This window comes from Cryptomeria japonica, chromosome 5 (assembly GCF_030272615.1).
Source record: "Cryptomeria japonica chromosome 5, Sugi_1.0, whole genome shotgun sequence".
NCBI classification, from domain to species: Eukaryota; Viridiplantae; Streptophyta; class Pinopsida; order Cupressales; family Cupressaceae; genus Cryptomeria; species Cryptomeria japonica.
Window position 1 is genome coordinate 422013844 of NC_081409.1, and position 16731 is coordinate 422030574.

Genomic DNA, 16731 nt, shown 5'->3' on the forward strand with positions numbered 1-16731 from the left:
TAAATCACATTAGCCATAGACTCCCATTGAGATGTATAACTAATTTTGTAAGAAGCTTCTAAGAACTTGACCACATTAATCCTCTTGAAAGATTTATAATTTTGGGTCTCTTTCTTCCCCTTCGACATTAATGGAAAAGTAAAACAACTCCTCCTAGAACTCTCTATCCCTTTCAGCATGAGTCACTATCTTCATTAGCTCACCTACTCTTTCTTTCTCCCCAATTTATGAATTGAAAGACTTTGAAAGACCACCAAGTCTTCTTGTGGCAATAAGTCGACACTCCACTTCAACCTATACTTCCTCTTGATTTAAGAGGATGAAGAAACAGTTCCCATCATTTGTTGGAGATACTCAAATATCTTCTTTGGAAGGGGCTTTGTAAAAATGTTTTCAATTTTCTCCTTAGTCTCAACATACTCTAGCTTCACTTCTTTGTCTGCAACCTTCTCTCTTGGGCAATGACATTTTACTGCAATATGTTTTTTCCTTGAATGCTTCACTAGTTTCTTGGAAGTATTTATGTCACTTGTCTTATTACAAAGAAGTGAAATAGGCTCATCAAACTCTACTTTAATTTCCTTCAAATTTTTCTTCACACATAAAACCTAAGTGCAACAAAAAATCACTACAATGTACTTCACTTTTGTTGTAGATATGGATAATGGCTCTCACTTCTATTAATAAGAAAGAAATATCCACCACTTGTACTCTTTTGACCATCTATACTTTCATCTCAATCTACATTTGTGTATGCAATCAATGTAAAATTGTCACACTTAAGATACCACAAACCAAAATCCAATGTAACCTTCAAATATCTAAATATCATTTTTACTACCTTGACATGAGTTTCCTTAGAAACTATCTAAAATCTAGCTACCATACCCATTTCTTGCATTATATTCAGTCTAGATGTAGTTAGATATATCAAACTACCAATCATTGACCTACATAGTGTACATTTTTCAGTGTAAATTCATCATATTTGCATAGTTTACACCTAGTAACCATAGGTATAATTAAAAAATTTGCATTATTCCATCTTCAGCTTATATAATATTTCTATTATATACTTGGTTTAAGAAATGAATATCCCCTTTTCCGACTAATAAATCTACAAAATTATAAATAAAAAATAACTCACTAGGCATTGACATCTCAAACACCTTTTACATAACATCCTAGAATTCTTTTCTAATAGCATCACTATTACCTCCAAAGATAATGTCATCCACATAAACAACAACAATCAACAATTTATCATCTTCTATTGTACAAATTATTGTCTACACTATCTCTTTTGAATCATTGTTGTTACATATAGCTATCTAGTCTTGAATACCTTGTTTTGGGGGCTTGCTTAAGTTCATAAAGAGCCTTCTTTGACATGAACACAAAATCCAGTTTTCCTAAAAATTGGAAACCTTTTGGTTGTTCAATGTACACATCTTCTTCTAACTCTCCATTTAGGAATGCATATTTGGAACCCATCTAATATACCTTAAATTTAGTGAATGTTGATAATGCGAGAAACATTTTGATTGCCTCTAATATTGCTTCTAGAGCAAACATCTCCTCAAAATCAACTCCCTCAACTTGAGAATATCCTTTGGATACAAGTATGGCCTTATTTTGGATCACTTTTCCATCTTCATTAAACTTGTTTCTAAAGACCCATTTGGTACCTATGACATTTTTGTCTCTAGATCTTGGAAACAAATCCCCAAGTTTCATTCTTCTCAATCTAACTTAACTCTTCCTCCATAGCTTATAACCAGCCTTTATCTTTTCTTTCCTCTGCATAAGCATTTGGTTCAATTTTTATAGTTAGGCAAAGTGCACCTATTCATTTTCTTTCTAAATTATTTTTTGCCCGTCTTAAATTCATTGTCTTTATCTACTATGATTTAATATTCAGATTGATTCTTATAAACATACTTGGTTGGAGTCTTTGCAAAAACAAATTTGGATTCACATCCTATACCTTCATCTCCCCTATGGACTAATTCATAGTTGTCATATTTATTTGAAACTTCATTTGGATGTATTATGTCATCAACACTTACATTAACACTTTCTATTATCCTCCTCAACCTTTTGTTATACATCTATATGTCTTTCTTCTCATAGAATAACCAAGAAAAATACCTTCATCAAATCTGGAATCAAACTTACAAAAAAAATCTTCATCTTTTTTAATATAGCACGTGCTTCCAAATATTCTAAGATGCTTATCTGATGTTGGCTTCCTTTCCATAGCTCGTATCAATTCTTAGTAGTCCTTGCCCTTATTTATGCACTATTCAAAATGTATATTGTTGTTTGAACAACTTCTCTCCAATACATAGACGATAACTTTTCTTGACTCGACATCGTTCTCGCCATCTTTTGTATAGTCTAGTTCTTTCTTTTCGCTACTCCATTTTACTAAGGATTCCTTGGAGCATAATATTGTATTTGGATCCCATGCATCTCACAAAATTATCCATATGTCAAAGGTAAATTTCTTGCCTCTATCTGATCTTAAAAAATTGATTATTCTACTAGTCTCATTTTCTACCATTTCCTTAAATTCTATAAACTTCTCAAAATATTTTGATTTTTCTTTTATAAAAGTAATCCAATTCGTCCTAAATAATCATCAATAAGAATCATAAAATACCTATCACGTCAAGTATGCTCTTTGTCCTCATTGGTCCGCATGAACTTGTATGAATCAAATCTAATGGCTTTGTTTTGGAATACTCCTTGGTAAGAAATCTAGGACTCTTGTTTTCTTTCCCTGGTGACATGGTTTACAACTAGTAGATGGAGTATTTTTTATCTTAGGGATGTCTCTTACTAAACCTTTTGAACTAATCCTTAAAATATCTTCAAAATTGATATGTCCCAACCTTTTATGCTAGTGACAACTTTATTCCCTTTGAATAGAAGAACAATTCTACCCATTTATTTCACTAAGATGATATACATCACTATTAATCCTACTTCCTTCTGCAACTAGTTCACCGATATCATTTTTAATGATTACACAATCTTTTGGAGGCTCTTTTGTCACACATTTGACCCAAACTTAGAAGATTATGTTTCAAACCTTCTACATATAGGACATCAATGGTTTTCATCTTTCCACCATCAAGAATCAAAGTACCCTTACTAGTAACCTTAGCAACAAAGTTGTTACCAAAGGTCACTACTCCTCTGGGTAAGTGCACCAAGATGGTGAACAGAAAAATGGCCACATGCAAAAAAAAAAAGAAATTTTTCATAACCTATGCATGTTCTAGAAATTCAAAAATGTGCTAGGCTTGGTAACACCAAGCCTAACAAAAAACAATTAAAAAACAGAAGGCTTACGGGTTTTGAGGAACATTATATTTTATAATAAAAAATCAAAAGTTCCTCAAAAGTCATACGGGTTTTGAGGAACATTTTATTTTTTAGAAACTCGCAAGTTATGCAAAACTAGAAGTTTTTGCCTTAGTTCTGCATAACCCATACAGGTTATGTAGAACTAGGAACCAAATAGGAAGAGGGGAAAGAGAGGGAAAGAAAGAGAAGGGAGAGAGGGTGAGAATAGGATTCAAATAGGGAGAGGAAGAGAGAGAGAGAGAGAGAGAGAGAGAGAGAGAGAATATGATAAGGAGAGGGGGAGGGAGAGAGATTGGGAAAAGGAGAGGGGGAGAGGGAGAGGGAGGGAGATTGGAGAGAGAGAGAGAGAGAGAGAGAGAGAGAGAGAGAGAGAGAGATGGGGGTAAGAGAGAGAATAGGAGATAGGAAGAGAGGGAGAGAATAGGATAAGGAGAGGGGAAGGGAGAGAGAGGGGTAGAGAGAGAGGAGATTGGGAGAGAGGGAGAGGGAGGGTGGAGATGGGGAGAATATGATAAAGAGAGGGAGATGATAGGATAAGGAGGGGGGAGGGAGAGAGGGAGAGGGAGGGTGAAGATGGGGGGAGAGAGAGAGAGAGAGAGAGAGGGGGGGGGAGAGAGAGAATAGGATAAGATAACAAGAGGGGGAGGGAGCAGGAGAGAAAGAGAGAGAAGGGGGAGGGTGAGAATAGGATAGGATAATGAGAGAGAGAGAGAGAGAGAGAGAGAGAGAGAGAGAGAACGAGAAGGATAAAAGGGTGAGAGACTCGGTAGAGAGAGGTGTGAGGGGGAGAGAGATGAGATAGAACTCAAGGAGGATAATTAGAGCTCAGAATAGATAGAGATGATGATGGGGGAAGGAAGATGAGAGAGAGAGAGAGAGGAAAAGAAGAGAGACATGCATGTATATAACTATAGATATGCATATATACATACATAAACACATATTATATATTATGCATGTGTAGTAACTTCTAAGTTTACAAGCATACATTATTATGTCTTAATAACCCGCACGGGTTTTGTGAAACACAAAATAATGGTTTTAGTTCTACATAACCCTTGGATTATGTAGAACTATGAATAGTACTTTTTGTTTTTCAAAACCCGTGCGGGTTATGTAGAACTGTGAATAGTAATTTTTGTTTTTCAAAACCCGTGTGGGTTTTGGCTTGGTAAGAGGGTTGGAAAACGATCCTAAGGCTTGCAAGCCCATTTTCCCCCCATTTTGTCCCTTTACACGTTTTTTCATCTTCCAACATGATTTCTTGACTTCGTTGTCATCAAGTTTACAAATGATCAAGTGGGTATCTATAAAATTACCACCATAATCTCACACATCTTCACAATTTTCTGACCATATAATTTTTTTTATTTTTGGACGACATCAGCATAGTAAACTTTAATTTTCTGTACCAGTGCCTTGATAGTCCTCATAGACATATGTCTACCATTTTTTAATAACTTTTGATATACTTGACCAAATTCAAAATAAATTACATATTATTGTTCTACACTAGATTCTATACACTTTAAAAAAAAGAAGTTTGCATTTTCGATTATTTTGATGCAGGTTATGCCTAACGCATGAATAGGTGCCAAATTTTTAGAATGCGATCACTTCAAAAAATCATTAAAAAAAAATACTCAACAAAAAATTACAAAAAAATACACAACTTCTAGATCTCACTCTTACCTATCATCCTACCAAAGAGTTTTGCAAAATACTAAATCTAACTATATATTTTGTGCAGCGCACGAAAATAGCTATGTTATGTTTTTTCTGAAAAAATCAGGAACAGTTTTTCGTGTGCGAGAGGTTTGACCCTCTTAATCTTATCCAATTTTAAAAAACTTTAGTAGTTTAGAAAATAGATTCATAGCACTACAATTATAAATTTTTTCTCAACTCCTAGTTTTTAGTGCATGGCCTTCAAATATCTCTTTGAAGTTCAGGCTTACCTATTTTCAGAAGAAGAAAAAAATTGGCCTCTTATACCCCCCTTTTTGTTCACCATCTTGGTGCACTTATCCCTCTATCAAACTTTTTGAAGTTCTTTAACTTGTTCTTGTCTTCGATCATATGAATTGAACATTCATTGTCAATGATCCACATATTCTTCTTCTTCTTATGAGCATGAAGTGTAGTCTGAGATGCCATGGATTTTTTTTTTATCTTTGTCCTTTTGGCTTCTTTTTCCAAAGTCTATTTCTCTCCTCTAATTTACTAAGTTATTTCCTTTTGCATCCAGCTTAGGAGGACCCACAAAATTGCATCTATAGATTCTTGCAATATGCCCAATTTTTTGGAACTTGTGATAGATAATATTTTAAAAAAACAAAGATGCAAAAACATTTATACTAACAAAGTTATTTATTCTTGTGAGAACCTTTCTATAATTCACAGTCTTATGACCAAATTGATTGGAATTAAAATAGTAACCAAAAAAAGAATAATTAGAGATAGTATTATATATTTGTCATCTTGAAAATTTTCTTCTAAGTCTTCTATTTTGTTTGTACACTTGAGTGAAACCATCATCCACCTTTTTTTTCTTTGGTTTCCATGATTTTGTTCAAATTTTGAATTCTTAGTAACTAACTTCATGGGCTATTTTGTCATCTTGTTCTTCTATATCTCAATGAATCCAATATTGATTTTGATATGTGGAGATATTTGGTTGCATATTATCTCATCTAATATTTTAGTGCTTTTTCCAAACTTCAATTTTAGCTTATTGTTATCTTTCTGCAAATCCTTTCTTAATATCACAATTTCTACCTCAAGATTTTCATAGTCCTTGTCTCTTGTAAGAAACCTTTCTATAATAACCTCTTCTATTCTCTTTTCTACTTCCAATTGAATCTTCAAGTCAATGATCAAAATCTCTACCTTCTCAAGGTTCTTAGATAACTTGTCTTTAGCTTCACTTCTTTTGCAATCCTCTTTTTAGTCGTTTGATTTCTTTGTCGACATAGAATAATTCTTCCACAAGATCTACCTCATCATTTTCATTTCCAAACTTTATTCCTACATCACCTTCAATAGTTTCCATAGCCATGAACAAAGCATTTTTTCCCTCATTCCAAGAAGTGCATTGATCATCATCAGATGAATAATTCTCCTCATTAGTGAAGAATTTTTTTTATTCTTTTGAAAAAGCTTCCTTTTTGGAAAGGAATTATTCTCATTCATTTGATCCTCATTGTTAGAATATTTATATGGACACTTAGCCATGCAATGTCCTACTTCACCATAACTAAAAGATTTAAAAGGTAACTTACATTTGTACAAGTTCTAAAACCTCTTTGCAACTTTCTAACAAAGTTTTCTTCTTTCAGATTTGGTTCATCATCAGAATATGGATCTTCTTGTCTCTTTGACACTTTAATCCAAATGAATATCTAGGATTTTACTCTCATTCACCTAAATCCTTCTCATCCTATTCAAAATATTTTTTTCCATGGTGAACACTATTTCTACCTTATTTATACCATCAACATCTTCAAATTCATAATGATCTTCTATAAATTAAAGCTCCAACTTCACCTAGTACTAGATCTCTTTCTATTTAGGGGCAAACATTAATGGAGCTTTAGAGTTAGACTATCATCCTAAGTTTTTAAAACAAAATGAAAACACATAACATTAAAATTCTTAAAAATATACATTTGGTCTAACTCCACCCAAAATTACACTTATCTAAATCACATATAAATTTTAGAAAAAAATCTAATGATAATGAAACAAAAAAAATTCAAAAATAAAATAAAGTTTAAAATTAGATTGAGCTAAACAATTAGAATTATTTATATATTGAAATTCAATTCTCCCAACCCAAAATCACACACTTAACTAAATCAAACAAAAAAAGGTATAATTAATTTAATATGAAACACCTTAATAGAGACTTTTATTTTCTTCACAATTTTTTAAACCACAAAATTTCAATTCATGATCCAAATTCCAAGTAGCTGTTGGCATTTTGATGATGGTGTGATTGACACACACTTGTTTTATGATCACTTCCTTATGTATGAGTTATGCTCAACCGGTAATTGTTCCAACCGGTATTATGTATTATAGTCTTTAGATTATCGGTGTTTTGCAGAAGTTGTTTACTGGTCACAAACTAACTAAAGACCCAAAGTAGTATGAAGACCTCGAGCGGTTTGAGGATTCCAAAGTAGTACGAAGGAACAAAGCGGTAGTTAACATTTTTTTAGTCTTCATTGTGACAACCGGTAATTGGTAAAATGTATGAACCGGTAATCGGTAATGAACCGATATTACTCTGTGATGAGTTATCATCCATTGACACTTTGGCAGTGATTATGTGTCGTGTTACCAAATGTGTCTAGATGCACATAACCTAGGAACTTGTAATGTAATCCTATTGGACCGACATGAAATCGGACTCCTTATAAGGACATCATGTCTAGGGTTTTAGGAGTGGATGAGGGTTTATGTAATCCTATTGGACCGACATGAAATCAGACTCCTTATAAGGACATCATATCTAGGGTTTTAGGAGTGGATGAGGGTTTTGTATGTGCGATTATAGAAGAGAAGATTAGGTCTGTGTGAAGAAACAGAGTGTGGAGATATTGAAGACTGAAGTAATGCTAAATGTGCATTAACAATGAGCTATCAAGGATCTAACCAAGCATACTGTGCTAGTATCTAGATCATCTACTTGTTGATTACTCATATCTTCAACAAGTCTGAAACCCTTAACCGGATAGGCCTGGCAAAGCCTTTGTAAATCCTCTGACAAGGTGGTTCACAAATTTGAATCTGAAATCCTCTAACAAGGTGGTTCACAACTTTGAATCTGAAATCCTCTCACAAGGTAGTCTTTAACATGACTTATCTCCTAACACAGATCTAGATTCCTAACAGGATCTGTTTTGGTAAAGAACATTGTATGACCTTAATCAGTCTAGAACATTGTATGACCTTAATCGGTCTGGTTTCTATTCTGCAGATAGTTACTAACTAATTCAAATAATTACTTTTCACAAAAAAAAAATATTTTTTATTTAAAATAAACAATTTAAATATTTTTCTACATAAAGTGTAATATTCTCAATATCACTCTACTTGCCCAATCAAATGCTTTTTGCTTTTTAATTTTTCTAATAGCATAATGATACTCTGCAAATAGCGCCACCCATGAATGACACATTGGATCCAAAAACATGACCAATTTGGACATTGGTTTCACTGGGTTTCAACATCACATGCTCTATTACTCTAGACAATAATAAGAGGGATTTACATATCAATCAAACCATGTACACAGTCTATATACCCAATACATGTACACGGCCTATATACCCAACAAAAACTAGTTAACATAGATCTAATTATTTCATATAATAAAATACAAAAGATAAGGTACAACATCATCAATATCCATAATGTACAAAGTGTAGCATAATGATAAAGTAAAACTTTACTAAGTACATGATCCTCGCCATTACAAACCATACCTTAAAATATGGTCAATATGAAAGTTCTTTCGTAATTAAAGGAAAAGGAGTAATAATGAACTACTTATAATGAAACACCACCTCCATAGAAAAGACATCTTCATTCATATCATAAAGGTTATAAATGTAAGTAGGATCAAAAGATTAAAAGACATTGAAGATTAACAGATCAAAATAAAAACCATATACATGTATATCAATTAGGGATTTACATGGATCTCAAGATAATTGTATATCAATTAGGGATTTACATGGATCTCAAGATAAATGCAATCTAAACTTGCCATAGTAAATTTAATATTAAACAAATATAATATAATTAGAGTCATTTCTTACACCTATACATAAAATGACTTGATTGCTCAATGAAAACATACAAATTATTTATATGATGATTTTTGTAGAATTAATTCTTTTATTATTCATTTTGCAGATAAAAAATAAATTCACAATAAAGAATTAATTCTTTTATTATCTTTTAAAATTTAAATGTGCTTTGATAATTCTTTTTCTTTTACCAATTCACCTTGCATGCAAAAAAATTAATTAAAATATATTTTGATTATTCTCGCTTTTATCAATTCAACTTGCATAAATACAAATTTATTCTTTAAATACCTTAAGATAACTACATGCCTCATGAAACACATAATAAAAGGATATAAATATGGTACACATGTAAAAAATTATATTTATGTATCAATCAAAAACCCAAAAAACTAAAAAAAAAATAAAAATACTGTAATAAAAATATAAATACTTGTAACAAAGATAGATAGGGATGGGGCCCTCTGAGAATATATTACCATTGCAAAAGAAGGATATGTATTGTCAATCGAATAAAATATTTGGTTCCACTTGAAAATACCAATTTAAATGCGAGATATCATGAAATGATAATTTAGTTTTCATTTGAAAAAGGAGGGAAATTGTACAAGATCATATCTATTACAATCTTGCTGATCCAGGTAGCCACCTCTACGTTTTACGTCGAATAGCATAAGCATTAAGCTTAACGTCGACATTTTCCGCACATGCAAAATCCGGATTCAGCAGCTTTCCAGATAAAATTGGATTTGCATCAAGTGATGTGCTGGAAAATATGTTCATTTCTTTTTGTCACCACCTACAATTTCTGATTATATAAAAACTAAGTTAGTTGACCCTTCAAGACTATAGCCACCCTTTCAATTGCCCTAGACACTCTCCATATCTGGCGTTGAACAGTTGACCAGTTCTCAGAGGTGTTAAAACTAACAGCCTTCTGTAGTGAATCAGACACTCCAGGAAATGAACTAGACCCATAATCATCATGGCTAGTGGGACCGTAGATCTGCAAACATCATAAGACATTAGTGCACAGAATGAGCTTGAGTTCTACAATCAAAGTTTCAAATTTGTTGTTTTTGGATTTCATCCATCATCAATGATTCAAATTACATTCTGATTTATCATCAATGTTCTGAATCACACTCTCTAATCTACCATCAAAATGTTAGAAAGCTCAAGAATATGCTAACAATTGAATTCAAAGACAACAAGTGATATCATCATGAATTGTGGAAATCTGTCTATCTCTTAACATACCAAATGCTTGTACCAAGGTCTTCCAGGAAGTCCATCTGACTGGGTAAACGCACGCTCTGCCATTAACAGGCGGTCATTGAACTCTCTCCTCCGAGACACCACATACTGATAATTCAGCTGAGGTGTAAGATCTTCCAGTTCCTGCATGAGTAAAGTATTATTATGTGTTAGTTGTGGATAATAAATGTTTCTTGGCATGGGTAAAGAAATTGTCTAGAAAGGTTTTGGCTGCCACCTTCTGCTCCTTCTTACTTCCTGCAATGGCCATCCTCAGTTGTGAAATGGACTGATACAGTGGAGATACTGTCACATCTGAAGGGCTGCCGATGGCCTTTAGCCCTGATTCCAAACCCACTGTGTATGACTGTATCCATTGCCCACCAAATAGTTAGAAAAGTCATTATCTGAGAAGTAAAAACAAACAAGATGCAACTGTACCCATTAACGCATGCGCATTACCTCTAGTTCATCGGCATATTTTTCGTAGTTGAAGGGAAGGATCTCCTCGTCTACAAGCTTGAGGGAAACTAATCCCCAGATTGCTGCCACTGAATATAAGACACCCAATCACAAATTCAGGAATTTATTCCATAACATATCTATCCAATTATGGTTTCTCCACCGAAAGAAAAAAGTAAGAGAAAAGAATTGTATCTTATCAAGTTCACACCAAGATAAAGTTGGTAATATCACCTGCAACGTGTCTCTGAAACAAAGGGTCTCCAAAAATTTGCATCCACATGTAGTTATCGTACAGAGAATGATAGACCGGGTAGTCTGCTCAGAATTTAATTCACGTCAATATTTGCTGTAAAGCCCCACTGCAAGGCTGCTTTCAGTGATCAAGATTTTATCTTTTGAGATCTTACACTGATGGAAACATTAATCAAGTGGGTTTACAAGTTTACTTATTTAGGATATACATGCCATAAATGCAAACAACCTTTTCCGAAGTAGATATCTACTGCAGGCACGCCAACGTGATGAAGGAAAGACACAAAGTCTGAGCCGCCTCCTCCTAATCTACCAATCTGGCATTCAACACAGTAAAATAGAATTAGCAGAACTACCAGATTGAAAATTTTAGTGACAAGTATAGGAAGTTCATACAGCTTACCCTTGTCTCGGATTGCAAACCCGATAGACCCCATGCTTGATAGACAGTCCTTGATGCATCTTCGGGATCAGGCACCTAGAGAAAAAGGACACTCAGTTATGGAAAACACAATATATTAAATTGTTGCAACACTCTTTTACCTCTTACAGAAGGTTTCAGAACACAATATTTGGGTTTGTCAAGGCAAAATATACCTTTCGTGTAGCATCTTCCACAAGGTTATCTAGCTGGGGTGTAGCAAAGGCAAAAAACCCAGGCCCAGCTACTGCACAATCCACATTGATGTATGCAACGGCTCTCGAGTGTAATAAATCGAAATTTTGCTCCACCCACTCTGTCGATCCAATCTGTACAATGATAAGCACATCAGACAAAACACTGATACGTCGAAGCTTCACGTCCTATGTTTTAGTGAAGGCTCTAATTTTATCTCAGACTATACAGTATTCTATTGGAACTATGAGAAGAAAGGACTATCTATATAAAATCTATGTTAGTTCTGTCAACTGGTGCTTACAGATCCATACTCCTCGGCATCCCAGCTACATAAGATGATAGTCCTCCTGGGCCGCCAGCCTTGTTTAAGCAGCTTGCCAAATCTTTGAGCAATCTGTATAGACGAAGGAAATAGATCAGATATATCTCTAAGGACATAAAAGAAAGAAATAACAGTTTAAATAGGCTGTCGATCATACATCCAGAAGTGCAGCTGTTCCACTGTTGGGATCAACCGCCCCAAAAGTCCATGCATCACGATGATTTCCAAGCAAAACATACCTGAAAAAGCAAACAACATAAAATTTCAAGCCACAATCAAATAGATGGGGATGTTTACCCATGGAGGTAAAAGTAGGCAGACTCTTTACCGGTCAGGTTCATCCACTCCTTTAATCTCTGCAAACACGTTCCTAATCGGCGCGACAGTCTGGTTTGCCTGCAACCATGATACCCAATATCATCAAAAGTTATAATCTAAAATGGTATTTAACCAGAAATGAGTGAGGAAACAAAAAGTAGCCTCCAAACCAATGAATGAAGTGATCTCCAACCGAACATCACAGTGCAACAACACGGCACAGACTACATGAAAGTCCGGCTTTGGATTCAGCAAGACAAGGGCATTTGAATTTTCAATGATTAAAACCATCCATAAGTTAAGAAGAAAGGTGTGTACCGTTTGTGAAAAGTGTGTGTACGCTAGAGGGACGTGCAATTTGTATGGTTGGCACATGAAGGAAGAAAGGAAGGAGTAAGGGTGTGCTTACCACGTAAGTAAGGTTGAGAATGGCAGGGCCTGGTCCAAGGCGATAAAGAGGCAAATCCAAAGCACCTTGCCAATGAGGAGGAGCGAGTGGGCCAGCTAAAGAGCCCATCACCAGGAAGGCGTCTTCTGCAGAGATTGGCAGGGAGGGAATTGGTGGTAGCAGGGCCTCTATTTCATTGGCAGACAGCCTCTCTGAATTAGCGGTGCTTGGCCAGCCAGGAGACAAGGGATCTCCAGAGCCCTCCAGGACTGTGCCTCTTTGGATTCCACTGCTTGGCAGCCATTTGGAGTTGGGATAGCTTACTCCTCCGCTCTTCTTGCCTCCTGCATACTCCTGTGGATCAGAATACATGACCACTGCCACCGCTCCTGCACCCGCTGCATTCTTCACTATATCACCTCTGAAAATCATTCCTTGTCGAGCAATTGCAATGCAACCGCTAACATTGATGCCCAGCTCTTTCAGCTTTGCAAAATCCTCCACGCGCCCATAGTTAACGTAAACCACAAGTGCAGCAGCCTGCCCACTAGGAGAATAGGCATGGAATCCAGGAATTGTCTTGGAGCTTCTACTGAAAGGATCACCCTTTTCTTCCCTTTCTCTGAGTTTCAGATGCCTGCTCTGTTCGCCCGGTAAGCTTAGAACCAGAGACCTACTCACAGGATAACTAAGCAGTACATTGTAATCTCTATAGTAGGAAGTTAAACCGTACTTCCTGAAACTAGACAAAACATATTCTGCAGTTGCGAAGTTCTCTGGAGTGCCAGCGACATGAGGCTCCGCAGTAAGCTTCTGCAAGTGCATTGCAATGCTTGCATTGCTTCCCATCTTGAGAAAATGGTGATGGAACTCCTCTCTTCGTCCTCGGATGTCGTGCCCTCGCCAGGACGTTAAATTCATGGAGCTTACAAAGAGGCCGATGAGAACAACTGCAACTAGGAGGAAGGCACTATTTAAGAATGCCTTGATTAGAGCTCCTTTCTTGAATCTCAGTTGCAGCAATGAAGTTTGGAGCTCTGCCGACTCATCAACATTCAGATGAATCATGCGCACCCTTTCCAAGGAGTCATCACCCGAACTCATCAGAGGACCACCATGATACAAGTACTGAAGTTGCTCCATGGATGCCTAGCACTTCAGTTCCTCAGTTCACAAGCCCAAATCAAAACCACTAAAACAGCAGGGGAAGAGAAAACAGAGCTGCTGGAGATAGAAAACCGGCGGTTTCACTATGAATAAACCTACAGGACATCAAGCTAGCTCAAAATGCAGGCTGCCATTGCATCTACAGGATCTCACCCAAAAGCTTTTGTACACTCAATAGGCCACCCAGTTACTACCCATATACATTAATTCTACTGAAATATAAACCCCAAGACATGGCGGACAAGAAGTGAAAGATGGCTGGAGCAGGGATTCAGGAGGAGAGGTATAAGTACTTATATGGCATAAAAACGAAGAATGGTACGGAGCCCACGCTGCAGAAAATGCTACAGTGACAGCAGAGAGCGAACAAGAACAAATTCCGTGGGGGACGTTCTGTTTAATTCTTGAGGCGGCAGAGGCCCAAGCGGTCGCAAAGAAACAGAATCAGATCATCCCAGGACATAAAAAACCATTAAGTGAAAGATTTTGGAATATGGAAGTGGAGGCGCATTAAAAAAAGGAAAAAGAGAAGAGAACAGAAATCTGTGGCTATCGGAAAGGGATAACTGTCCTGAACTGTAGGCGTGGCGGCATGCAGGTGAGTGCAATTAGTCCTCCATAACTGCAATGCGAGTGGGTGAAAAAAAAGGTAACGGCCCATTTCACCACGTCATTCTCGTCCGTTTCACAGCATGTAGGCATGTATCATTCATCATTCTATCATTCATCATTCTGGCGAGCACTCCCTCTGAGCTGTAATTCTGCCATTAATGCGGCGGCGGCATAAGCGACGTCTCGTCCTTTGTCCCATTTGCAAATCATATTAATGCGGGACTACTTCAATGTTTGTGGCAATTAAGTGGGCGAGAATCTATAAAAAGAAAGGCAAAGTGCAAAGTATCCAAGATATTCTTTTTGTACGCCGAGGCGGAATGGAAAAGATCTTTCCCAATCTCCTTTCCTCTACCCATACCGCACAATTATTTCTCTTTCCTATTACACTGCAGTTTCTCCTCTTCCCCATGAACATTGACGCCCGTTTACACGTTTTAGCTTTGTTTTTTTAAAAAGTAATAGGTAATACTTTTAAAAAGTTATAAATCACAATAATGAGATGCTTTAAAATGATATATGTGAGGTCAAAAACATTCATAGTCAAATTATAACATCATAATATTGTTGTGGGGTTATTGTTGTGGGGTTATTAAGGTTTAAATTTTCTTAAGGTCTAAAGTTTACAACATGTGTCTTCCTTGAACATTTTTTTCACACATTTCGTAAGTTTGAATATACAAAATTATAAAACAGAAAAATAAAGGTAACATCATAATATTGTTGTGGTGATTTAAGGTTTAAATTTCTTTCAAATTGTTTAAGTCACAATTATGTGTAAATTCATTAGGTTATTTTGCTCACACATTTTGTGCCTTTGCTATGTCATTGTGCTCACAAGTTTGAACATAAATTGATATAAATCATAAAAATAAGGACATTATAGTGGTCATACAATCATAGTGTTGTTGTGGTGGTTGTTAAGGTTTAAACTTTTTTTAAGTCGTTAAGTTCACAATTATTTCTCTTCATTGGGTCATTGAGCTCACACGTTGTGTGCTTTCTTTATGTTGTGTTCACAAATTTAAACATGGTGATAATGTCTTGGGGAATAATTGCCCCCAACAGTGGTCTTAGCAAGAAAACTATTTGAAAGAGATCTTGTAAGTGGTCACTTTGGGCTTGGACGTGGCCAAAAACTCAAGTTTAGCAAATCAAAAAATATAATGCATTTAAGTTTTTAACATCCATACTAAAGATTAAGTTATCCAAATTTGACTCACCACTACCATGTGAGTCATCAATAGTAGGCACACTCATGATTGATAAAGTGGAATTGACTAGTAAGTTCATGAATCAATATTAAGTGTAATCATAAAAATAAGGATAGTGTAGTGGTCAAATCATAAAATCACACTGTTGTTGTGGTGGAACTTGTTAAGGTTTAAGCTACTTTTAAGTTGTTAAGTTCACAATTATGTGTCTTCATTGGGTCATTGAACACACATGTTGTGTGCTTTTGCTATGTTGTATTCACAAGTTCGAACATGGTGGTAATGTCTTGTGGAAGAATGCCTCCCAATAGTGGTCTTATTTAATAGTTGGAAAAAGATTTTGTAGTGGTCCTTTTTAGCTTGGACGAAGCCAAAAACTCAAGTTTACCAAATCATAAAATATAACACATTATTGTTTTAACATCCATACGAAAGATAATGTTATCCAAATTTGGATCACCACTACTATGCGAGTCATCATTAGTAGGCACACTCATGATTGATTGATAGAGTGGAATTGACTACTAAGTTTATGAATCAATATTATGTGTAATCATGGGGGATTAGACAAGTTACTCTCCTCATAAGGAAGGAAATATCCATTGTGGATGAGGATGTTTTGTCAAAAAATTGTTATAGATAGTAGGGTTGTTTATGGAATAATTCTCTAATTGTATGTTAGTAAGTTTTTGGAGGAAGATATCAATATGGATAGCTTGTATTTCAAATATTGCTTCTAAATGCACTCTTTATGACCAAATATCCATCATTTTGTTGCTCAACTTGTTATATGGCTTGGGCGTGGTTTTCTTTAATGAGTAAATAATAGGAGTGGAATGTTACTCTTAACTTTTGCACAATGGTTTTAAACCAATCTTCTTTGATTATTTGGCACATTAGTATAATATACTAAAAATAACCCA

The 16731-nt window shown here is 35.5% G+C and overlaps 1 protein-coding gene across 1 annotated transcript; it reads right to left on the reverse strand.

Annotated features, from left to right (window-relative positions):
• Nucleotides 1-9753: 9753 nt before the first annotated feature.
• On the reverse strand, nt 9754-14802 carry LOC131028164 (probable glutamate carboxypeptidase LAMP1). Its single transcript, XM_057958392.2, has 12 exons — nt 12837-14802; nt 12438-12505; nt 12267-12348; nt 12089-12181; nt 11766-11918; nt 11572-11646; nt 11398-11485; nt 11148-11231; nt 10914-11002; nt 10690-10818; nt 10455-10595; nt 9754-10200 (listed from the first exon to the last, which is right to left on the reverse strand). The coding sequence occupies exons 1-12, from the start codon at nt 13956-13958 to the stop codon at nt 10018-10020; spliced, it is 2307 nt and encodes a 768-aa protein (XP_057814375.1). The 5' UTR covers nt 13959-14802; the 3' UTR covers nt 9754-10017.
• Between the last annotated feature and the right edge of the window lie 1929 nt (nt 14803-16731).